At 34.2% G+C, this 26,760-nt stretch overlaps 1 protein-coding gene and 1 pseudogene across 1 annotated transcript; both read left to right on the forward strand.

Annotated features, from left to right (window-relative positions):
- Positions 1-4,219: 4,219 nt before the first annotated feature.
- Positions 4,220-10,678, forward strand: LOC114410091 (annotated as a pseudogene).
- Positions 10,679-19,719: 9,041 nt separating this feature from the next.
- Positions 19,720-21,279, forward strand: LOC114406452. Its single transcript, XM_028369162.1, has one exon. The coding sequence runs from the start codon at positions 19,720-19,722 to the stop codon at positions 21,277-21,279; it is 1,560 nt and encodes a 519-aa protein (XP_028224963.1).
- Positions 21,280-26,760: the final 5,481 nt, after the last annotated feature.

Consider the following 26,760-nt stretch of genomic DNA (forward strand, 5'->3'; position numbering starts at 1 on the left):
TATTAATCACTTGACTAATCTAATCAAGTGACTTACTTTAAGAACAAGAGTTAAAAGATGACTAGCTAACAAGCCATGCTCTATCCCTAGGCACAAAACCTGTTAGGTGTTCCTTTTCATTTCTCAATTCAAAAGCATTTTCCAATAACAATTCAAACCACAACATCAAGCAAAGAGTGATCAAGTCATAACAAACATTAATGCATAGAAAATAACACTTAATGATGAACAATAAACATGGATTAAAATCAAAATGTAAACCTAAGGATAAGTTCAATTAAATTGACCTCCTAAAATGGATAAATCTAACTAAATAACTACATAACGACAAGAGGAAAAATAAGAAAATAGATGAAAGAGATGATGAGAAATTATAGGGAAGCCATGAAGAGCAAATAATATAGCTTCCTAACCTTCCCCTCAACCCTAGATACCTTCCCCAACCAAACATGTCTTCAATTCACAACCTTGGAACTTAAATAGGGTAAAACATGTTGCACCATTGTTTATGCATAATGGCTTGTGTGCTTAGCCCAACTTTTGTGCTAAGCGCACACACAAAAACAATACTTGTTAAGTGATTGTGTGTTAACTCATTGGTAAATATACCAAATTTTCATAAATAGTAAAGTAAAATGAAAATTCAAGTGTCTAGTCCACAAGGACTTTATTTGTACTTAGATTGGTGAGAACCCAATTTTCAAGCAATTGATGGAGTAGAAAAGATAAGGAATTGTAAGTAAAAAATTAAAGGTGAAAAGTAAAAGATAAGAAGACAAGAAAAATAAACAATAACTTGAATGCAAAAAATGAATTCAGAATACAAATGTGTTGGACCTAGCATACCAAAAATACTTATGATGCAATGCTAATAATTTTTCTGTATCTAATATTATTTCAGTTTTTACCTGCATCTACTTTGATACTATAACTTTGATTCCTCGCGTGAAAAAGTTTAATTTATCCGTTTTCATTCCCAAATTTCTTTACAAAGATAAAATAATAAATTGCATTAAAAATAAAGATGCATGAAATAGGCTAAACAAATATCACTTATTCCTAGACATGACTTCATTTAGATATTCTTTCTCAGTTCTTTAGAAAATAATTATTTTCTAATGCATTGCTTCCTAATGTCGGAAGAAGGGACCGGTTTATGTAGCTATGTTTAACCCTTTGGGAATGGTCATTGCACTTGACATGAGTATAGTATTTCTTGGGGACAGTATTTATCTTGGAAGGTAAATATATCTAAGAACTGAAAATTTGTGAAAAATAATTTAATTGCTGAAAACCAGGAATAGCCTATTTAACATTGTGTTCAATTTTGGGTGCAGTATGATTGGAGCTGCTACAATAGGTATTGGATTTTATGCTGTGATGTGAGCACAGGCTCAAGAGAATAATATTGTAAATGAGAAGAATGAGAACCATGATTTTGTGGCATCTTCTTCAGCTCCTTTGTTGTCTGCCTAAAACTCAACTGTAATATAGCTCTCTTAGATAGGATTATATATAGTCACAATATGTGTACTTTGATTCATATAATTGACTATATGTTAATTTTGAAGAAAGTGGTTGATATTTTAGCTGCGATTGGGACACTTATTAATACTGAAGAATATTAATAGCTGCAATTTTCAATGGTTTCTAGCAAGAATACAATTATTTCATTTACTTCCATTATGCCTTGATTATATTTGTATAGACGAAATCAAAGCTCTTCAAAAACTCAAAAGAATGTGACACCTATTTTATACAGCAACTACTACAAGCAAATATTGTGCATTATTTCAACAAGCTTTTTGAGCCAGAGGTAGAAACATTCGTGGTGGATGAAGAAGTCAAGCCAGTCCTATTGAGGCAGAGGCAAATCTAATAATCTGAGGTAGAGGACAAGGACCTTAATGTCAGGTGTGTGAAAAAGCTTGTTGAGTAATTATAGAGTAAAAAATAATTTAATTTGATAAGATAGTTTCAAACACATACTACTAACCGGGGGTTGAATATATATAGTGGAAGGGTCTAATATTCCAAAACGTGGCAATTGAAGGTTTCAATCCTTGCTGAAAGAACTATTCACACTTAGTATATTAATAGTCTCTCGAATAGGACTACTTTCCCAAAAAAACAAAAAAACATGTTTCTCAAAATTAATTACCTTACTCTTAAATTTTTGTTTTTTTTATATAAAATTTGGTTAAATTAGTTTTTTTCTTTCTCTAATTTGTTTTTTGCATTCTATTTGGTTTTTTTTATTATTTTAGGTTTATTTAAATCTTAAATTTTTAAAATTGATTTGATTTAGTCCTCTATTTTTTAAAATCAGTTTAATTTGACCATCAAAATTAATTTAAATAGTTCTGTTATCTAAATTTTGTGTTTAATTGTTTGTTTTGTAACTATTTAAAACTATCATTAAATAGTTTTAAAAAATCACATTCAATTTAGATGATAGAATCAAATTAAATCAATTTTAAAATTTATATAATTAAATTGAACCTAAGAAATAAATTAGAGGATCAATAAATTAATTTAACCTAAAAGATTTAGGAGAGACACAGAACTAAACATTTATTTTAAATACTTAAAAATGAAACTTCTAATCATAGTTTTAAAGTTTGACTTAAAAAATATAATTGAACACATTAAAATAATTTTTTTGATAAAAGGAAACAATTTTATTTGAAATTTATCAAATGGTAGTAATTTTTGAATTAATTTTTAAATGTGAGTAAGTCATTCTCATGACTTTGATACAAGTTATAAAAAATTTCAGGATTTTTATTTTTTTAGTGAAGTCATAAAAATTTTGATGAATTTTGTGAAGTTATTTTTTATTTTTAATTTAGTAATGTAAATTCATTAATTTCCAACTACTCTAAAGTTGTATAATGTTATTTTTTTAACAACAACGCTTCTAAAATCATTTTTAATTCTACTACTTCTATATATTTGTTTTAATAAAAAAATGACTTTAAAGTCATCGAATATATATACTAACTTCTTATATGAATAAAGTTGCTTATTATATAATACATAATATAATAAAAACACATTACTTCTATTAAGAGTTCGTCAATTTCTATAAAATAAAGACTATAATGTCACAATATTAATTATAGTCTTTATAAATAGAGTAAAAGTAATTCATACTTAATTATATTTTAAACTATAATGGTACAATAGAATTAAAAAAAATTGGACGATTTTAAAGTAGTTGGAAATTTATGACTTTACATTATTAAGTCAAAAATTTACTTTTAAGAAAATAATTCCATAATAGTCATTAGAACATAGAATATTGTGGTTTTAATGGGTCTTTTGACCAAATTAAAGAAGACAATTTTATTTGAAATTTATTAACTAGTAATTATTGTTAAATAAGAATAAGTTATAGGGATATTAAGGCGTAGAAGTCATAAAAAAATTTATGTGAAGTTATTATTTTTTAAAAATAACTTAATAATGTAAAGTCCTTAATTTTGAACGATTTTAAAGTCGTATAATATTATCAGAGTTATACAAAAAATGTACAATTTTTTTATAGATTTTAAACTGTTATAAAAAAGAAAGATGAGACATATTAGGATGTTTGAGTTAAAGATGGCAATATGACTTTTTTTTTTAATTTTTATGATTTTAGTTTATTTTTTTATTTACATGTTTTTTTATGTTAAAGTTTTTTATTTTAAGATTTTTTATTTATTTGTATTTTTTTTCTTTTGCTTTCAAAGTTTGATAGGTATCACATCACTCCACTTTTAAATATTAAATTCTTTTCTCCTCTCCCTCAACTTTCACACGTTACCGGTTTTTCTTTTTCTGCTCTCTCTCTCTCCTCATCAGAGTTGCTTCTTTCTTTTTTTTTTTCTCTCTTTTTCTTTCTTATTTGTTCTTCCTTTGCCCTTGTTGGTAAGTCTATTTTTTTATTTTTTTTGGTATGTTTGTTTTACTTTTTTCTTCCTCTTCATCCCTTTGGTCTGACTGTTAGAGTTTCTCATCTTTATCTCACATGATTTGGTATGTAAAACTTGTGAGATTTTAATCTCACATCACTTGGTTTATAAAAATTTATGTCTCGTTAGTGTTATATATAAAGACATTTTGTGACCTTTTATGTTACAAGTAATAAAAAATTTTCCTAATATAATTGTGAAAATAAACACATATATGTGTGATGAATCATGTTAAATTTTATGTCTTTTTTCTCTTTTCTTTATTTCTTTTTCTTCTTTTATTGTTCTTTTTTTTATTTTTTTTTCTTCTTTTATTATTCTATACTAAAAGGGTGACCCCTCCAACGTTTTATTGTTAGGGAAAGAGAATAAAAGACATTTTTTTGTTGATTAATGTGAAGATCTTCATGCATCTTGTTGAAGATCGCATTCTATTGAGAGATCTAGTGAAATTTAGATCTTAAGTTCAAGATGATTTGACACTCTTAGTGATATAGTACAACTTTAGATAAAAAAAAAAGTGTAAAGCTATAGTCGAAGACCTGAGAGACTGAGACTAAGAGGTGCAGAGGCATGGCGGGGAGTTCTTCATCAGCTGCTGGGTCTCTTCTTCCTGTAATTAGGCATCATGTGTTCCTCAACTTCAGAGGGGAAGACACCCGTGACAACTTCATTAGACACATTTATGAACAACTACAGAGGAAAAAGATTGAAACATATATAGATTACAGACTATCCAGAGGCCAAGAGATTTCACCTGCACTCCACAGAGCAATAGAAGAATCTATGATTTATGTTGTCGTTTTCTCTGAGAACTATGCATCTTCCACATGGTGTTTGGATGAACTCACAAAGATACTCGATTGCAAGAAGAGATATGGAAGGGTTGTGATCCCAGTTTTCTATAAGGTGGATCCATCAATTGTTAGGAATCAGAGAGAGACGTATGCAGAAGCATTCGTTAAGCATGAACATCGATTTCAAGACAAGTTCGACAAAGTGCATGGATGGAAGGCTGCTCTAACTGAAGCAGCTGGCCTCTCGGGCTGGGATTCACAAGTAACCAGGTCTTTAATAATTACATGCTCTTTTGAGTTTTTTCGACTTCTTTTAATTTACTTAGATGCTAAAATTGTATTGATCTCTCCATTAATCAAGTAATTCTCTTGTGTATTTACAAATTCAAGACCAATAAATATTATGTATGACTCCAATATCTGTCTCTATCCAATATATGGGTTTTTTTTTTTTTTACGTAGAAGTGTTTATGGAGAAGTTTATCGAAACAGATTCTGATACTTTATTTTGTTTTATTATGAGCCAGACCAGAAGCCACACTTGTTGCAGAAATTGTGAAAGATATTTTGGAAAAATTGGATAGTTCTTCCATTAGTGATCATCAAGGAATTGTTGGAATTGAAAACCATATTACACGAATCCAGTCCTTGATGAACCTTGAGTCACCGGATATTCGGATCATAGGAATTTGGGGCTTGGGGGGAATTGGAAAGACTACAATTGCAAGGAAAATATATCACAAATTGGCGCCTCATTTCGGTTCCAGCAGTCTTGTTTTAAATGTTCAAGAAGAAATACAAAGACATGGAATACACCATAGCAGAAGCAAATATATATCAGAGCTTTTGGGGAAAGAAAAAAGTTTTTCAAATGAAAGACTCAAACAGAAAAAGGTTCTCCTCATTCTTGATGATGTTAATGATTCAGGTCAACTAAAAGATTTAATTGGAGGGCGTGGTGATTTTGGCCAGGGCAGTAGAATTATTTTGACCAGCAGAGGCATGCAGGTGCTTAAGAATGCTGAAGCTGATGAAATCTATGAAGTTAAGGAGATGAATTTTCAAAATTCTCTAAACCTTTTCAGTATACATGCTTTTCACCAAAACCATCCAAGAGAAACATACATGGACTTATCAATAAAGGTATTGCATTATGCTAAAGGGATTCCACTAGCTCTCCAGAGTTTGGGCTCATTGCTTTATGATAGAACAAAGGAAGCATGGGAAAGCGAGTTGCAAAAGTTGGAAAAGCTTCCCGATCCTAAAATTTTCAGTGTATTAAAACTAAGTTATGATGGGCTTGATGAGGAGCAGAAGAATATATTTCTTGACATAGCTTGCTTTTATAGAGGTCATGAGGAGATTATCGTGGCACAAAAGCTAGAGAGCTGTGGTTTCTCTGCTACCATTGGAATGGATGTTCTCAAAGATAAGTGTCTGATATCTACTTTGGAAGGTAAAATTGAGATGCATGATTTAATACAAGAAATGGGACAAGAAATTGTTCGTCAAGAATGTTGCCATAATCCAGGAAAATGCAGTCGATTGTGGAAGGTTGAGCAAATTCATCAAGTTTTAAAAGATAACAAGGTATAGTGATCTGTGACTCAAATCACTTTCACAGAATCACATGGACTTACTTTATGATAAACTGCAAAGCACTTAGCTATTAATACTATAAAACTTCTGTAGGAACTGTTTTTCAAAGTTTGTTTTTCTCTAATAGCTTTGATTTACTTTTAGGGGACAGATGCAGTACAGTGTATGTTTCTAGACACAAGGAAAGTCAATGAAGTTAAACTACATTCTAAAACTTTCGAAAAGATGGAAAATCTGAGGATGCTCCACTTTGAGTCTGATGCCCCCTGGATAGAATCAAATGTAGTTCAGCTTGCATCATCTCTTGAAAGTCTTCCGGATGGTTTAAAAATTCTTCGTTGGGATGGCTTCCCTCAGAGATCTTTGCCGCCGAACTATTGGCCACAAAATCTAGTGAGACTGGAAATGAGACATTCCAATCTTGAACAACTTTGGGAACCAGATCAGGTTTTTTAAGCTTTCTATCTTTCTGTGTTTTACGATTTTAAAGATAAAAGTTCTACAAGATAAAATCAAATTATTTTAAAATCAAATTTAATTAACATTAATTTTTTACATGGAAATTGACAAAGTTTTCTTTTAGATATCTAATCATGTACTTACTGTGGCAGGAATTACCGAAATTGAAAAGGTTGGACCTGAGTTATTCTCGGAAACTAATTCGAATACCGGACCTTTATCTGTTACCAGATATTGAAGAAATATTACTGATTGGTTGTGAAAGCTTGACTGAAGTTTACTCCTCTGGATTCCTCAACAAGCTGAATTGTTTATGTTTAAATCTATGTGTTGAGCTTAGGAGTTTGACTATTCCGAGCAATATTCTATGGAGATCATCAGGATTAATTCTTGTTTATGGCTGTGACAAGCTTGAAACGTTTTCAATCAGTAATAGAACCGAAGTGGTTCAATTATCCGGTTGCTCACACCATGATACATTTCCGACAGGGAAAGGATGGTATTATCAGGAATATCCCGGTTGGGTCAATTATCGGGTCGATGGAACAGGTGGGCTTTGTAGAGCGAGACCTTCCCGAGCCATGCATACTTTTGACCCCGTTGTTAATATACACAGACATGAAGTTGAAGAAAAAGAAGAGAAGGAATTCTACTTATTATACCCTACAATGTGGAGTGAAGGGGTGTCCCCAACATTATCAATTCCGAATGAGTTGTGTTGGTTAGATCTCTCTTACTGTGGATCCCTTACAAGCCTTTCATTTGAGTTTGACCTTTCTAAGTTGAAATTCCTCAAGAAACTTCTTCTCGATGGTTGCTTAGAGTTCAAAATATTCCCAGAAATTGAGGACACAATGGAAAATCTAGCTGTGCTCAAATTAGACGCAACAGCAATACAGGCCCTACCTTCATCCTTGTGCCGTTTGGTAGCGCTTGAAGAATTGAGCCTGCACTACTGCGAAAGACTTGAGACTATTCCATCTTCCATTGGAGATCTCAGCAAACTCTGCAAGTTAGGCCTTACCAAATGTGAATCACTTGAAACTTTTCCGAGCAGCATTTTCAAATTGAAGTTGACAAAACTTGATTTGTATGGTTGCTCAAAGCTGAGGACCTTCCCTGAGATCTTGGAGCTGCACAAACGTTTGCTCACGTTGACTTAACAGGAACGGCCATTAAAGAATTGCCTTTTTCATTTGGCAATTTGGTTCAGCTTCAAACCCTGCGTCTGAACATGTGCACTGATCTTGAGTCACTTCCAAACAGCATTGTCAATCTGAACCTTCTATCTGTACTCGATTGCTCGGGGTGTGCCAAATTAACAGAAATCCCAAGCAACATTGGTTGCTTGTCATTATTAAGGGAACTGTCACTGAGTGAGAGCGGAATTGTGAACCTTCCGGAGTGCATTGCTCATCTTTCAAGCTTGGAATTACTTGATTTAAGTGAATGCAAAAAACTTGAATGCATCCCTCGACTTCCTGCATTTCTAAAACAACTATTGGCATTTGATTTCCAATCCATTACAAGAGTGATGTCAAATTCACTTATTCAATTCCCATCAAATTCCAAAGAGGGCGGTAAATTCAGCTTTTATTTCACCAATGGTCAACAACTTGATCCAGGTGCTCGTGCTGATATTGTGGATGAGGCAAGGCTTAGGATGACCGAGGAAGCATATAGGTCTGTGTTCTTTTGTTTTCCAGGGAGTGAAGTTCCTCATTGGTTCCCTTTTCATGGCAAGGGACATTCAATAACTATACATACCGGTTCTCTAAATTTTTGCAGTGATGATAGGCTCATTGGTTTCGCTCTGTGTGTCGTTTTCCAACTGCCAGATACCAATGATATTAAACGCAGAAACCGTCCTTTTAGTTACTGCCTAAACTATGTATCTGATTATGGCAAACACATTCTACCCAACAATGATAAGTTAAAATACTATTTCGACTGGAAGAACCAAATGAGAGAACTTGATCAAGATCACACATTCCTGTGGAAATATAACTTAGAATTCCCAGAGATGAGCAGCATGAGCCGTATGCTCCCTCGTGCTCGCAGCTTCACTTTTGAGATCAGTCCATATTCTAAGGATAACATTTTGCAGCCACCATCTTTCAAATCAACTGTCAGATACTTCAAATCAACTGTCAAAGTAAAAAAATGCGGAATATGCCCTCTTTATACCAAAAAGAAAGATGATAATAATGCATGTGCAGGCGACTATTCTGGATCTGTGAGATTTTCAAAAAATGGCATTGAAGAACCTAGTGGGAGCAATGTTGCATGGAAGGAGGAAGACCTTTAATAAGCTACCTAGTCAGCTAATATCTTGTTCTTCTAGCAAGTAATCTTTCCCTGGTGTTTAAATTGACTTGTCACCAATACTTTTTACAAGTTTTAACTGTCTAAATTTCATTTTATTTGAAGTAATCAGTTGACAATGGCATTCAACAGGTTCACTCAGGTGTTCGCAAAGAGATTTTGAAGTTGTGGTGAGATATAGTTTGTTGTTTCTATATCAGCATAAGTTGGCTTGCTTGGTTTTTTCACAGCTGCAATGTTACATAGTCTTGTATGGAAATACAATAAGATCGTAAGCTAGTCTCTTGTTCTTCCGGTAACTAATCTTTCCTTGATGTCTAAATTGACTTATCACCGATACTTTTTAGTTTATTAAACTTTTGAAATTTTATTATCAAATTTTATTTTTTATTTTATTTACATTTTGGATATTTGAAGTAATCGGTTGACAATGGCATTCAGCAGGTTCATTCAAGTGTGGACAAAGAGATTTCTAAGTTTTAGCAAGATATAGTCTGATTTTTTCCCACAACGTAAGTTGGCTTGCTCGGTTTTCCCACAGCTGCAATTTCTTGAAACTCTTTCCATTTTGGCTTCATTAACTTCTTTAGCATCTTCTGACCAGGACATGACCAAATATTACTTCATGCTTGCATAGCAGCAAAGGCAATATGAATTTTAGAGGAGCTCCATTTATAAAGGTAATTGGTAAATCCTTTCGATAGTTTCTGTCCGAAAATGCCTTAGTTACTCAGCTATGGATGTTACTAAATAATTAATTTCCATGGACAGAATCTTTAGGTGATGTTTTTCTGTTATATTTTATTTTTAAGAGCACTAATTCACTGTTATGGTGCTGAAAATTTTCGGTTATGCTTAAGCCTTCTCTATATAAAATGCTGTGTCATGCTTATAATGTGTGCTTGCATAAGAAAACCAGTCTTCTATTTTTTCTGCCTGTTCATATTTTTTTCAGTTTGTTATTGCTTTGTCCTTCCATATAACAACAGTTTCCTCCTTACTATCAAGCCTTATATTCCCAGTTTTATGACAAGGTTTCGGGATCTCTAGTTGTTGTTGTAATTGAATATCATAACATTGAAACCAGAAAATTCTTTGCTTGGTTAACATGGAACAGTTGATGATATGAAGTTATTTCTTATTTTTCTTGGTTTGTGGTGTGTTTTCCTAGCCTGATTCACTTTCACTTTTTGTTTCCCTTTCTACATTGCCATTAATAAGTGATTCCTTTGGGCAGTTAACATGGGTAATCATTTTGTTTCAGGAATTTAAAATTCAGCTGGATTTGGTGTATACAACTCTGTCATGGCATTTTCTACATTCTGGCCCAGATTGTTTTGCTTATCTGCGCTTCATGTTGAATACGAGTCCAAATTCAAATATGTTCTTTCTTCACATTGGGGAAGCTTGTTTCGAGTTGTGACTTATAAGTGCTGTTAGCATGTGATTGTTAATTGTAGTTTGATAATCAAGTTGAAGACCATTTTAATGTATAATCAAGTTGATTGAATCTCTCAGTACCATTTTCTCTTTCTTTTATTTCTTTCTCGACTTTCTTTCACCATGATAAACTATCCTTATTCGGGTGATTTTAATGGTTTCTTGTAAGATTACAATTCTTCAATTATTGGAATATATGATTGAGGTTAAAGTCTCACATTGGATAATAATGGAAAAGTTGAACTTTATATAAGTGATAAAAAAAACTCAAATTTAAGCCTTAAAATTTTAGATTAAAATATAATATCAAATTCACAGATATGATGTTTCATGTTAGTTGCTATTCAATAAATTGGATCTAGGTAAGGTACTCTAACCTTAATACTCATGCTCAGCATGATGCTAGATTAAGCATTAGGTTATCTTAACCTGATTTAATGTCTTATTCTTTTAAAAAATATAAATATTTTGGAATAATTGAGTATTAATAATAAAATTTTGTATAACATGATTTTATAATGATATTTTATTTTAAAATATATATTAATTTAAATGTTACACTTCTTTTACTCTATAGTTAATTATACATAACATTACAAAAACGGGGAAAAATACATGTTTGATTTAAGTTGGATAACAGTCTAAAGTTTGTTTTAGATAAAGATAAATTTTTGCATATAATTTTATATCTAAGAAGATTTTAGAAATAATTGTGTGCAAAATTGATTTTAAGTTTAAAGAACTTTAAGTAACTTTTAATTGGATCAATAATTTTATATTAAATTCTATGTCTAACTTGTTTTTATAATACAAACATAAATAGTATTACTTCAAAATCAATTTAAATTAAAATTAATTTATTCAAAATTAATTTTTTTTCAAAGCTTATTAAAACATTCACAAATTTTATAAATATTTGTAATATTCATTGATATTGATCAAAATATAAATTTAAAAAAAGTTTTAAAATAAAATAAAATTTTTAAAACATATGATAAAAATAAATAATTTTGAAAAATATATTTATATTTAAATTAAATTAGGACAATTTATTTTATTTTAATTAAAAACATCTAAATAATTTATTTTAAATTACCAAGGGATCTCACTTAAGTAACTAAATAAGATCCCTTGGTAATTAAGGGATATAGAATAACTTAACTTTTGACCGTCAGGGTGTACAATTACAATATTACTATCTAAAATATTCAAATCCAAATCAGAAGGGGTTTTACTTGCAAATAATTCATACAATTTTTGTAATAATTTTTTTTAGATGAACTTGAAATATTTTCGATTAGAGTCAACAAATTTCTCAAAATATCAAAATTTATTTAAGTAAATAATATCCTTAAGGTGTAAATGAAATAACTATTTTTTTCATAAAGACTTACCTTAAATCTACATACTTAATGATGAAAGTTATCTACAATCATGTCAAGCCATTTCAATTGTTTTATCATCTTTATCTCTGACCCACCTTATGACTTCTCCAACCGTATACGCATTGCTGATATCCATGAATACACCATCACTCTTTCTTTCTCAGATAAATCTCTTCATTCATATATATCTCTTTTATTGTTTCTTTGGACTTTACAATCTCTTCAACTGAGACCATCCCATCACCTCTGCACATCTCCCCTCAACCTTCATCCAGTTGCAAATCATATTATAAGTTCAATTTCCAAGTTTATCCAAACTTATTTCTATAGCTATTTAATTCTCTAAATCTGATTAAATCAAATAAAAGAGATTCTAGGGACATTTTTATATGTATTTTAATTAAATACGTCAACATTATTGCGAATGAATGTCAAATCAGTAAAAGAAAAAAAAAATCTTTCTCGATCAAGTTGTTTATTAATTATTCCATGAATTTCATGCTTGCATTTTAAAGCATTTTGTTCTCCTTCTGTTGGGAAAATAATTTTTACGTATCTTTTTATTATAAAAAAACTACATTTATATTTTCTGTAACTGCTTATTTGAGTATTTTATTTTCTTATTCTCAGCTATATATGGTGTTAGCAACAAACAAATATTGTATAAAAAAGCACCAAACAATTACACATTAGATTAATGGAATGGTGGAGGAAAGAAAATCACGAAATAGAAAACGTGAGTGCTCGAAGAATCTTTCAAAATTTAGTTAGACTTAGAAAAAACATTTGGAAAAGAGAAATTATTGTAATGATTGATTGAAAAACTATATAAGTAGGACTATTTGAGAATAGTGGGTTCGGCAAAAACAACAAAGAGGCTCTTTTTAGAAATTATTTATCAAAAGGGGTCCTTTTTAAAAATTATTTATCAAAAAGGGGCCCTTTTGCAATTATTTTCGGGGGGTCTCTTTTTTTTATTGCAAAGCGCCCCCCACCCAAGCGCCTTCACTGTGCATGTGACACGTGGCACAGGGAGGTAGCGCCCCTAACGCAGGCGCGTCTGGTAGCGCCCTGGCACTGGGCGCGACTGGTGGCGCCCCTGCATCAGGCGCGACCCTAGGCGCCTAGGGACCAGGCGCCACCCCCCCCCCCCCACCCCCTCCTGGTCCCCCCCTCACCCCCTGGTCCCCCTTCTCCCCCAAACTCTCTCTTCTGTCTCAAGCTTGTTCCCCCCCTCCCAACACTCCATTTTTGTTTCCATTCTCCCCCAAACTTGCTGGTATGTTATTTTTTTAATTGTTTCAAATTTATTTATTTTTTATAAATTGTTATATTTTATTATTTGTATGTTTTTTTTTTGCAGGTGGTCATCTTGTGTGATAGAGAATTGTATTAACTCACAACATAACAAGTTTATTTTTTTTATCTTTATATATTTTTGCTGTTAGTTTAATTTGTTTATTATTTTAGTTATTTTTTATTAATTAAGATTCATAATAAATATTACTGTAATATTGTTATTAGGCGTATTTAAAAAAGAAAGACATATTATTATTATATATAAAATATATATATATACGTGTTCTTATATTATTTTCTGAAATTTGTGAAATTAAGGAAAAAAATATATATATTTTCTGAAAGTTGAGAAAAAAAAATCCTCAATGTGAAGAAATTATTTTTTATTATATATATATATATATGTTTATGGAAATTGCTGAAATTGACAAAATATATATATATATATATATATATATATATATATATATATATATTTTCTGAAAGTTGAGAAAAAAAATTCCTCAATGTGAAGAAATAATTTTTTATTATATATATATATATATATATATATATATATATATATATATTGAAATTGCTGAAATTGACAAAAAATATATATATATATTCTGAAAATGAAGAAAAAAAATTCTGAATGTGTAAAAATTAATTTTTATTTTATATATATATATATATATTGAAATTGCTGAAATTGACAATATATATATATATATATTCTGAAAATGAAGAAAAAAAATTCTGAATGTGTAAAAATTAATTTTTATTATATATATATATATATATATATATATATATATATATATATATATATATATTGAAATTGCTGAAATTGCTGAAATTGAAAATATATATATATATATATATATATATATATATATATATTTTCTGAAAATGAAGAAAACAATTTCTGAATGTGTAAACATTATTTTTTATTTTATATATATATATATATATATATATATATATATATATATTGAAATTGTTGAAATTGACAAAAAATATATATATATATTCTGAAAATGAAGAAAAAAAATTTCTCAATGTGTAAAAATTATTTTTTATTATATATATATATATATATATATATATATATATATATATATGTTTTTTGAAATTGTTGAAATGGAGAAAAAAATATATATATTTTTTCTGAAAATTAAGTAAAAAAATTTCTCACTCAATGTGAAGAAAATTTAAATTACGTGTTTGTTTCTAAAATTTAAATTACGTGCTCGTTTTTAAAATTTAAATTACGTGCTCGTTTCTAAAATTTAAATTACGCGTACGTACTTAACTTTATTTATTATTTATGATATGTGTGACTATTAATTTTTTTTTTCTTTCTATACAGGAGTTTTAATATGGCTAGTTCGTCATCTTCTCATCATTATGACGTGGCATCTGGACCATTAGAGGATGATTTATTGTGGATGCAAAAAAATCATGTATCCCAACATATTTGGAATGGTGCTAATGATAGGACATTAAAAATTCGACGAGCCACACCACTGTACAATCATAGAGAAGCACCGCCCGAAGAAATTATTCCTCTATTACAAATTTCGGGTTTGTACTCGATAATGAAATTGGCGCAGCTGAAAGTGAATGGAGCATTGGTGAATGCTTTTATTGAAAGGTGGAGGCCAGAAACGCATACATTTCATTTGAAGTGTGGAGAGGCAATTATTACACTTCAAGATGTTTCTGTGCTACTTGGTATTCTTGTGGATGGAAGACCATTAATTGGAAATACAAATATTGATTGGTTTGAATTGTTTCATGAATTATTGGGTGTCATGCCTGACGATGCTGCAATTGATGGGAACTCAATTAAATTGAGTTGGTTGTCTTCTCATTTTGCAAATATTCATGATTTTACAGGCAACCAAGAAGGCCTTGAAAGATTTGCTCGTGCTTGGATCTTACGATTCATAGGTGGGGTAATGTTTGTTGACAAAAGCAGCAAACGGGTGCATTTGAAATATTTGCAGTTTCTGAGAGACCTTAGAGAGTGCAGTAGTTATGCATGGGGAGCTGCTGTTTTGGGTAACCTTTATAGAGAGATGTGCATTGCAACAGACTATAATGCTAAATCAATAGGCGGTTTCACTCTCTTGATTCAATTATGGGCATGGGAACGATGCCCAACATTAGCCCCCTCAGTTATTCCTCCACAACAACAAAACGCGCCACTTGGTTATAGGTATACTTTCCTTTACTATTTTGAATTCATTATTAATAAACATGCTTGGTTGATGTTAATCATTATTCTATGTAACATTTTATTTTGTTATTTAATTTTTTGTGAAGATGGTTGGGAGGTGAATTGCATCACATAGGCAATGACAATTTAATTGAGTTTCGTCGTAAATTAAATGTCATGAAACGCGACGAGGTAACAATTTTGATGTTTGTTTATTAAATGATGTTGTATTTCTTAATTAATTTATTAAATTTAACTTTTATATGCAGTTTGTATGGGGTCCCTTATGCTGGACATGTGGAAATGAATTTGAGTCAAGTTTGTTTTTTTGGGTCTGTATTATGGACATGTATCATACCACTTATTTGTTTTCAAAAAGTGGAATGGCACCAGCCGGATAGAGTCATGAGACAATTTGGAATGCAGCAACCTATTCCGGGACCAGTAATGCAACCCAACAACATACATGACTTGACATTAAAGGGAAAGGAAGGAAAAAATTGGATGCGACTAATGCAACCCGCGCTTAATGAATGGAATAGTCGCTATGAAAGGAGAGTAGAGCAGACGCCGCCACAAACAGGGACCCTCGGTCTGAACTCTGAATATATGAGGTGGTACAGGCGTAAAACAAAAGTTTATGTGGACCCAAAACATGCAAGAAGAGGACTATTGCTATACATTGTCCATTATAATTTAGAAAATAATGTTACGCTTATTTAAGATTATTTTAATAACTATTCATTTATTTTCTATGCAGGGTGAAATCGTCGAAACACTACATTTTATGGTGTCGCCTGTTGGGAGAAGGGTTTCTACTTTTGACGATTTACTGCCATGTATCGAGAAGATCACTCTTTTGTCTGAGGAAGAGGATAGGATACTTGAGGCACATGAAGATGCTCCCCCTTCTCAGCCACAATTTGAACATCAACAGTTTAATATACTACGGCAAAGTGTGGAGACTCGAGGCTTAGCACGACGTCAGGAAACTGTTGATGCAGCAACATATAGTTTGCCTCCGATGCCAGAACGACAACATGGAATGTATTACACACCGCCGACATTCACCCAAGAACCGTCTCAGATGCCGCCGATGTATTCATACCCACATGATTTTCAACCAGGATATAGTTTTGCAGGCATATTTGGGTCCTCTCCTTCTTCAACGGAAACTCCTTCATTTACCCAAAGTGGTCAAGTATCGACCCCAAATGCCTCACTTGCTGGTCCGTGGAATGTACCTGGAGATATACCCGACATGGACGACTTATTAGGGGTCGATTTACGTCATGATTTCTCTGCCGAGGCTGACCAAGTGGATGAAAGGGCGAATCCTAGAAGAAGAAATCCTGATAGGGCAGCTAGAAATTGGGACCGGCCATGTGGAACTTCGTCGCGGCATCACAGACATAGTGATGATTGATTAATAATGAGTTTACATTTTTTCCGCATGGTTTAACATTTTCATATACTTTGTATTATTTTTTTCCATGTGTTTCATATTGTCATGTACTTTGTATGATTTTTTTTCATGTTAATTTAATATTATTGTCACTTCAACGTTTCAATTTATTGTGCAATGCTTTTAAAATAAATAAAAATAAATAACCATAATGTTAATGACACATAAATCAAAAGTGATCTCTAACGTAATTTAATGGCCAATTCAAAAAAGAATTGACCAAATCAAAAAGCATTTTAAAACATTTTAGGATTTCAAAATGTATTTTAGGTGAAAATGTATTTTATTGAAAATGTACTTATATATACTTCAAAAAGAGAGAATAATAAAATATAAAAAAATAACAAATAATACTAATAATAAAAATGAAAAAAATTTAAATTTTTGATAAACAAATTAAAAAATATACAATTTAGAGTGTATAAAAAATAATCTTATTGAAATTTTGGGGTGGGGGAATATAAAAAAATAACAAATAATACTAATAACAAAAATGAAACAAAATTTAAATTTTTGATAAACAATATAAAAAATATAGAATTTTCGGGTGGGGGGTGTGGGAAGGGGCTGGGGGGTGGGGGGTGGGGGGGGGGGGGGCAGGCGCCTGGCTGCCCTGCGCTAGCCGTAGCGCCTGACCCCTGGGCGCTACCAAAGGCGCCTGCGTCAGGGGCGCTACCTCCCTGTGCCACGTGCACAGTGGAGGCATCTGGGTGGGGGGCGCTTTGCAATAAAAAAAGAGACCCCCCGGAAATAATTGCAAAAGGGCCCATTTTTGGTAAATAATTTCTAAAAAGGGCCCCTTTTGGTGTTTTTGCCTAGTGGGTTCCCTGAAAAGCCCCAAAAGTAGTAATCAAAGTAATTGAACCAGTTGGGTCCACGTGAACAAAAACATCAGATCGAGATACACTTACTCCTATCTGCCATAGTAGCTCTCCTTGCAGAGGGAAATCCAAGAACTTGGATACTCAAATCTAATAAAGAGTTTATAGGTGTATTTTATTCAGTCAGTATAAACTTTATTATGACTTGGGAGAACCTTTTGACACATGAACAATTATAAGGTGTTAGTTGTGTATTAGTTTTACACTCATATATATCAAACATTTCATCAAATTCTTTATTTTTATTTTTGTCTCTCTCTTACATCAGCTTACCTATCTCTCTTCCTCTATTTCTCTCTAGGTGGTGTGATCTAATTATTAAGTATCCATGAATTATTTTCTTAGTTTTGTGGTGATAATTGATATATTTGTAGACAATATTTGTCGTATCGATACTGAGTACAGTATACACATGGGCATGTCGAAAGAAGGGACCAGTTTATGTAGCAATGCTTAGCCCTCTGGGAATGGTCCTTGCAATTGGCATGGGGGTAATATTCCTGGGAGAGAGTCTTTATCTTGGAAGGTGTTTACGCTGAAATTTGGTAAACAATCGCTAGTCTAAGTTAATTGCTTGCGAGATCAACTAGTGAATCTCAGGAGCATGTCATTTGTGTGTTTGCATTAAATGTAAAGCCTTTAATGTTCATCGTTGCAACAAACATTCACTGGTTTGAGATTTGCAGAAAGTAAAATTCTTTGACAGAAACGAAATGCTGGAAGTAAATTGACAAGGGAAAGGTAAATTGCAGAATTTAAAGGATCAGCGAGTTCATTCGATCGAATGAACCATTTAAAAGACAGGAATTATAAAGTGAAACGTAAATTGCATTGCACTTGAAATGTAAAGTTTACAGAAACTTAAAATGGTTCACAATCATACATTCTCCTTGCGTACTCGTTTCTCTCTGCGCTGGGTACTTTGAGTGTATAAGGATTTGTAGAAATGATTTGCGACCTCGAAATCTGACTAAAAAACTGCTATATATAGACATTCGAAAATAAACTGCCCTAACGGTCGAAACACTATCCTAATGCCAAGTGTCCTGCTACGTACACCTTGCATGCACATAACTGCTCCTTAGAACGGTTATCCATATCGCTCGAAGTCGAACTAATTTTGTGAAGTTTTGTCAGAAATTGCGCTAAGTCCAGAAATCTTGTTGCCTTGACTTCGATTCGACCATACGCCAGCTCGATTCGCCCAATGGTTCGAAGCCCTCTTTCTTGTCTTAGCCTTATATTTTGTAAATACTTCCTTGAACCTGTGAATCCTTTTCAATAGACTCTTCTTTCTTTTCGATTCAAACAGAATCCGACAAAATTCGTATTTAGAGCATATTTTTAGCTCATCAAAAATATGGGCTAACAAATTGCCCCCAAAAAATGTCTGCTTCGATTCGAGATCGAAGGAAGATGAGAAGTCGACATTTTTTCTCTTCTTCTACCAGTTTTCCTGAAATGGCGACATGATTGCACGTTTACTGGTAACCGTCGCCTCGATCTCCCACTACCCATCATTAATTCCACTTTTCTAGGCAGAGTGGGACACGTGTCACGCTGGGAAGTCGGAAAGGAAATCTGATTTGATTGATTTTTGACAATTGATTATTATTATATTGTTTTTTCCTTTTTAAAGTGAAACTCCATAAATAGCGCCAAAAACTCCAGAAAAACCCCTTCAGCTTCTTTGCTTCCAAAACCCTTCTTCTTCTAATTCGTATCTACTACCTCCGGCGAAACCTTCTTATTTTCAGATATTCATATCAACTTGTTACTCCTTTCATCATCAATCTCACCGTATCTCTGAACTTTGCCACTGTTCCTTGTGAATCCAAGCTTTTACTCACTGAATCTACCAGTTAACAAACCCTTCGCAAGAATCATCCCTTTTCAGATTTCTTACGATGTCGCAAGGACAAGCAGTTCCGTTTGCTGGGAAGTGGCAACACTTTACAGTCAGGAATGATGGAGAAAAGGTGGTTCCAGAACCACATGGTGACGCAGAACAGACAGAAACCTGGGAATCAGAGGTGATGATCCCTTTTGCAGTGGAAAGAACGGTTTACGCTTTTGGTGGACCCCTGCCAGACAAAGCATCACTTTCGAGTAAAATGAGCAAGGTATTTCCCTGCTACCAAACTTGCGAACCTAGGATTTTTGATAGTGAGCCTTACAACTTTAATTGTTTAAGCAAACCCAACAAACTCTTTCGATCCGCCCCGTCAATAGCCCATAGGGATTACCTGCCTTGGCTTGATCGAGTCGAACAAGCGTATGAGGATTTCTGGAAGACATATGGCATCTTTGATTTGATACAATTTTCTCGATCTGGTCCTGAATATCGACCAGAAATGCTGATAGCAGCTATGCACTTCTTCGAATCTTCTACCAACACCTTTCAGTTTAAGTGTGGTATGATGACCCCTACTCTCTTAGATGTGGCCGCCCTCACAGGCCTTAGGCCTAGCGGAGAAACTTACGACCCCATTAATTCTAGTGATAATATCAAGCTAGTATATAAGGAGAACACCTTTTCCAAATATATAGCTGAACACAAAGGACCAGTCGAAGAGGAGGTCTCTGATGAAGAGCACGTAGCCTTCTTAACCCTGTGGCTATCTCACTATGTCTTATGCACAAAATCCTTGCAAGTAGCCAAAAGATTTATTCCAATGGCATTACAAATTCATGAAGGTCAAAACTTTGGATTTGGACGCCTCTTGTTAGCAGTACTATACGAATCACTTGGTGAGGCATGCGATGATCTGAAGAAATCGAAGGATGGGTCTTCCTTCTTAGTGTCTGGGCCTATGTGGCTTCTCCAGTTGTGGCTAAATGCCACTTTTGAACAGGAAATGGGATTAATAATCCCACAAGATTATGCTGAAGAAGTTGCAAATCGCTCGATCGAAGGCCAGAGAGCAATTCGACTAACGCCCAAGACCTTGGATCCAAGCTCACAAAAGCTGTTCCTAAAGTATATGAGGGTTTTCCTGAGCTTTGACAAGTTTCTTCCCCAACATGCTCCATTCATTAGTCGAGAAGTTGGCCCGGCCTGGTTCACTGACTATTTCCCTACTGTCGACCCGGACAATGAAGAAGAGGTGAACGAAATATGGTCATTTTACTTGAATCCACAGATCCTGTCTTGTCGTACAGGTGTTCAATCGAACTATTTAGGCCTGGTTGGATACCAGCCTAATTTGGTTTCAAGACAATTTGGCCTCTCGCAAATTCGTCCTAAAAGCTTGTTCGAAGATCCTCAAGACGTCATAAGAGGGGCCAATCTTTCGGAAAAGACCTTCAAGAAGTTTTTGAAGATTTCTCTTGATGAAAACTATAACCTGCATCCTTTTGAGTTCAACCATTCCCACTTCTGCACCATGGGGTTTGTTACCTGGTGGGGAAAAATATTATTCGACCCGTTCGGTTGGAGACACTACTATCATGATCTCCAGGCTTGAGAGTGGTTTTGCGCAACCAACGATCGAGAATATTCGCTCAAGCCTTCAAGCTCGAGGTATTAACTTACTTTTGACTTTCTAAATTGATATGTATTTTTCCCTTTTCTAAAATTATTAATTTCAGGCAAAGCACCCATGACGAAGAGGAGTGCTGAAACGTCTCGAGCCGACGTGAGACCCAAGAAACCCACTGGGGTGAAAGTCCAAGAAGGGAAACAAGAAGAGAAGGTAACTCTTCCGAACTTATCTTTTAATCTTAACGTCTTGCCTCATATTTCTTTATTTTTTCAGAGTCCAAAGAAAGATGACAACACCGAGACTACCACGACTTCAAAACGCTCGAAGCATGCGGGCGTCGAATTAGACGAAGAGAAAGATGCAAGTTTTATTTCTAATGTCAATATTATAGCTTTCTTTCAAGTCTATGTTCTGACATTTCTTTACCCTCGTAATGCAGGAAGAAGAGGAGAGACCTCTCATAAGAAAAAGAAAGTTACCTACGACTTCAACCAAATCTGCTGACCAAACAGAGGCAGGCAATTCCCAGGCTCAAATGCCTAAGAAGAAAAAGAAAGTGAAGCAGGTCGAGCCTGAACCTTCTGTGGCTGTCGAGGGTGGTGAGCCAGCCAAGAAGAAAAAGAAAAAGACCAAGTCTTCAAAAGAACAAGGTGACAAACAACCTGTTGACGTCCAACCACCTTCGACCGATATTGACGGCACTGAGGTAGAAGCTGCTCCTTCTATTGCTGAGATGGGCAACCCTGTCGAGCAACCGAACTTACCACAAGAACAACTTGCCGTCGAGGTATCGTTCTCTTAATGTGATTTTAATCATGGCTTATACGAAACTATTTGTTAACCTTTTTTCCATGACAATTCGAATCAGGTGCAACAAAATGTTTCTGCAGAAGAAATACCCTTATGTGCGCGAACATCTCCCGCTCCTGAGGCGGATGCAGTGAATGTTGAGGAATGGGGTGAAGGTCAAGGCATTGGATCCAGTCGTCCTCATGGTTGGGCAGAGGTCGATGACCATCATGAGCCGAACCAGTCAGATAATACCATTCCTCATGAATCGAGTCAGAAAAGTTCATCTGAAGAAAAATTTTTCGATGAAGACGCCATAAAAGAGGCTGAAGCTGGAGGCTCGGACATTTACCCGGTGTCCTCAACATCTAAACTTTCCGCTAGTATAGGGATCGCAGAGGATACATTCATTCAAATGCAAAATGAAGACCCTGCTGCAGCCCTTCGACTCCTGTTGAACACAAGTCAAGCCAACACCTCAAGTGACAAGATTCCTGGTGCTTCGTCCTCATTTGATGCTGAAATAAACTCTTCAGTACGCCAAGATTCTCTGCTCTTGAAGTTATCAACGGAATACGCACGGAAAGATGTGCTTAAATCCATTGAAGAGAACCCCTCTGCTGCCTTTGGGCACCTGAACTTTTTGAAGAAATTGCACAACCCCCTTACCTCTGATGAGACTCTAGGCAAAGTTATCCAAATCGAGGCCATCATTGACCAATTTGCAAGTGCTGTGCAGAAAAAACGCGAAAATGGCACAAGACTAGATGCCCAGAAACAGGCACATACCCTTCTGCTCGAGAAAGCCCGAGCTGCTCAACATGAAGTCGAACGTCTCACCAAAGAGGCGAAAGAAGGGTCTTCTGAGATCAAAGACTGTGATGATAACATCTCCTCCTGGGAGGCAACTATTACGGATCTGCTGCTTCATATCGATGATCTAAGGCAGAAAATTGTGACAGAGCAGGCCAAACGCAAGGAACTCCAGGAGAAGGCCGCTAACTCGATCCAGAAACTAGTTGATGAAAAAGGGAGGGAAGGCCTGAAGGCCTTTAGTGCATCTCAGGCTATAGCAGATGAGGCAAAGGTTATGGAGAGTGCTGACCAGGTCTTAACTAAAGAGATGGCCTCCTTGAAAAAGCTGTATGGGGATTTGGTTAAGAATTTGTAGAATTTGTGATTTCTTTATTTCGAATTCTGTATTTCGATTCTACTTTTTGATGTAATATTGACAAATGCCCTTTTGTGGCAATTTACTGTTATCGCCATTTTTATGTTTCCAGTATTTCTCTTATTCTATGCTTATTTTAACTTCGAGCAGTGTTGGTTTATATTTTTTCAAATACTTACCATTTATACTCAAAGTATGTTTCTGAGGAGTTAGCTCCTCCAACTTATAAGCACCATTCGAATAGATCTGAATTATTTTAAACGGTCCTTCCCAATTTGGGGACCATTTGCCCAAGGCTCGATCCTTACTATCCATGGGCAGGATAACCTTCCAAACTAAGTCTCCAATATTAAAAGTTTTTGACTTCACTTTCTTATTATAAGCCTTAGCAATTCTTTCTTTTTGTTTAGTCAAAACTTCTAATGCTCTTAATCTCTCCTCATCTAAATCAACCAATTCATCTGACATCATTTTCCAATAATGGTCGATTGGAATGTCCATTTGTTTTTGTACCCTGGCTGATTGCAAATAAGTCAGTCGAAATGGGGTAGTATTAGTTGATTCCTTAGGAGAATTTCTACATGCCCATAGAACTTGATCTAACGTTTTATTCCAATTTCTTGGCTTTTGGGCAATGTGTTTTTTAATCAAGTTAATTACAATCTTATTGGCCGCTTCGACCTGACCATTTGCTTGCGCGTAATATGGTGTTGAGGTTAATAATCGAAAGCCAGTTTCTTGGGCAAATTCTTGCATTTTTCTTCCAGTAAAAACTGAACCTTGATCAGTGGTAATTGTTTCGGGAATACCATACCTATAAATAATATGATTTTGAATGAAACTAATTACTGCTTCTTGATCAACATTTGGCAAAGGGACTGCTTCGATCCATTTTGTAAAGTAATCGACACCAACTATGATATAACGCTGGTTCTTAGAAGAAGCAGGCTTGATTTCACCAATTAGGTCCAAAGCCCATCCTCTGAAAGGCCAAGGTTTGATTATGGAGTGTAACTCACTAGCAGGTACATGCTGTATCCCTGCATGCTTTTGGCATTCCTGACAGCCTTTAGCAAATTCTATGCAGTCTTTTAACATCGAAGGCCAATACAAACCTTGTCGAAATAAAAGCCATTTCATTTTATGGCCTGCTTGATGTGATCCACAGGCCCCACTGTGAACATGGGAAACTGCCAAGTATGCTTCTGATTCACTTAGACATTTTAGCAACACTCCTTCTGCAGTCTTTTTAAACAAATCATTTCCCATAACCACGTAATTTAAAGCCCTATATTTGACCTTTCGAGCCACATTGCCTATTGGATTTTCCAAATATTCAACAATGGACTTTCTCCAATCATTATCTAACATATTGTCAATGGCCAAAATTTGAATTTTTTCCTGGAGATCATCCATGCTTTCATCTTCATTATTTTGTGGTGTACTTGCCCCCACAAGTTTTGGCATTGGCAATTTAGTGCTTAATGGCTCTGGTAACACCAGTTTATCTTTTATTTCGATCAACTGAGTTAACTTTTCCTTCGACATTTTGTACCCTGAAGCTATTTGGGCTAAATCATTTGCTTCTTGGTTTTCTTGTCGAGGTATATGCTCAATGTTAATGTAATCGAAATGATTCAGAAGAGAACTTGCTATAACAAAATATTTTGCTAAATGTTCATTAACACATTTGTATTCTTGTGTTAATTGCCTCAACACTAATTCTGAATCACCCCTTATGTTAACATTTCTTGCCCCCAGGCTAATTAAAATTTCAAGGCCTGTAATTAGAGCCTCATACTCAGCCTCATTATTAGAACAAAGCCCTTTGATTTTATATTTGAATTTAGTTGGAACTTTATTGGGGGATATTATTAAAACTCCAATTCCAGTTCCATGTTTGTGTTTCGAACCATCGAAATACAAAATCCAAGGCTCTGTATCGACATAGTCTTGCGGCATTTCGATCACTGAGTGATCTACAATAAAATCTGCCACAATTTGACCCTTAACAGATTTCAAAGGCTTGTACGTTAAAGAATATTCTGTTAATGCTAAAGCCCATTTTCCAATTCTACTGTGTAAAATAGGTTTTGACAACATGTGCTTAATAATATCATAATGAGAATATACATAAACATCAACAGGCTTTATATATTGCTTAAGTTTTGCACAAGAGAAATACAAACAAAGACAAAGTTTTTCTATGGCAGTATATCTAGTTTCTGCATCATTTAGTACACGACTAAGATAATAAATTGCATGCTCTACGCCATCATCATCTTCCTGAGCCAACATGCTACCAATGGTCTTGTCAGACGCAGCAATATACAACTTCATAGTCTTGTTTCGACTAGGAGGCATTAACACAGGAGGCTTGATCAGATATTCTTTAATTTCATCGAAAGCCTTTTGATGCTCTTCATTCCATTTGAATGGTTCATCTTTCTTGAGTCGAAGTAATGGCGAAAAAGTTTAAGCTTTGCCACTTAGATTCGAGATGAATCGCCTCAAGAAGTTGATTTTTCCTAGCAAAGACTGAAGCTGTTTTTTGGTCGAAGGAGGCTTCGTCTCAAGAATAGCCTTTGTCTTATTTTGATTTATCTCAATGCCTTTTTTATGCACCACAAAACCAAGGAAATCTCCTGCATGCACACAAAAAGCACACTTTAATGGATTCATTTTTAATCCATGTTTCCTCATTCGTTCGAAAGATTGCCTAAGGTAATCCAAATGGCTATCTTCCGAGGAAGATTTGATGATTATATCATCAATATAAACTTGCATAAATGTGTCAATAAAATCATGAAACATGGAATTCATGGCCCTTTGATAAGTGGCCCCAGCATTTTTCAACCCAAAGGGCATAACTACCCATTCATAAGTGCCTAAAGCACCAGGGCATCGAAATGCTGTTTTTGACACATCACTTTCAGCAATAAATATTTGGTTATAACCAGAATAACCATCTAACATGCTTAAAAATTCGAAACCAGCTGCTGAATCTACCAACATTTCTGCTACTGGCATAGCATATTCATCTTTAGGTGTAGCATTATTTAAATCCCTAAAATCTATGCATACTCTAAGAGTTCCATTCTTTTTAATGACAGGGACTATATTTGCTAACCATTCGACATACCTGGCAGATATGATGAATTTACTCCTCAGCAGCCTTTCGATCTCTTCCTTAATCTTGGACATGATTTCTGGTGCGAATCTTCTTGGTAGTTGTTTTACTGGTCTTTTTCCATCCTTAATAGATAATTTCATTTCGACCATTTCTCTGCTTAACCCAGGCATTTCGTGGTAATCCCAAGCAAAACAGTCTTTAAATTCTCTAAGAAGAGGCACCAGCTTTTCTTTTAGACTTGAGGTGATATTGGCACTGATATAGGTTGGCCTTTTTATCGAGCCATCTCCAATGTCGATCTCCTCCAAAGGATCTTGAGCCTGCATCTTTGGCGCCTCACTTATGGGATTTTTTTCAAAACCCAGTGGCT

This window comes from Glycine soja, chromosome 1 (genome assembly GCF_004193775.1).
Source record: "Glycine soja cultivar W05 chromosome 1, ASM419377v2, whole genome shotgun sequence".
NCBI classification, from domain to species: domain Eukaryota; kingdom Viridiplantae; phylum Streptophyta; class Magnoliopsida; order Fabales; family Fabaceae; genus Glycine; species Glycine soja.

Bases quoted from the DNA above. Each gene is read 5' to 3' on its own strand.
- LOC114406452 (XM_028369162.1), top strand. From the start codon at position 19,720: ATGTCGCAAGGACAAGCAGTTCCGTTTGCTGGGAAGTGGCAACACTTT.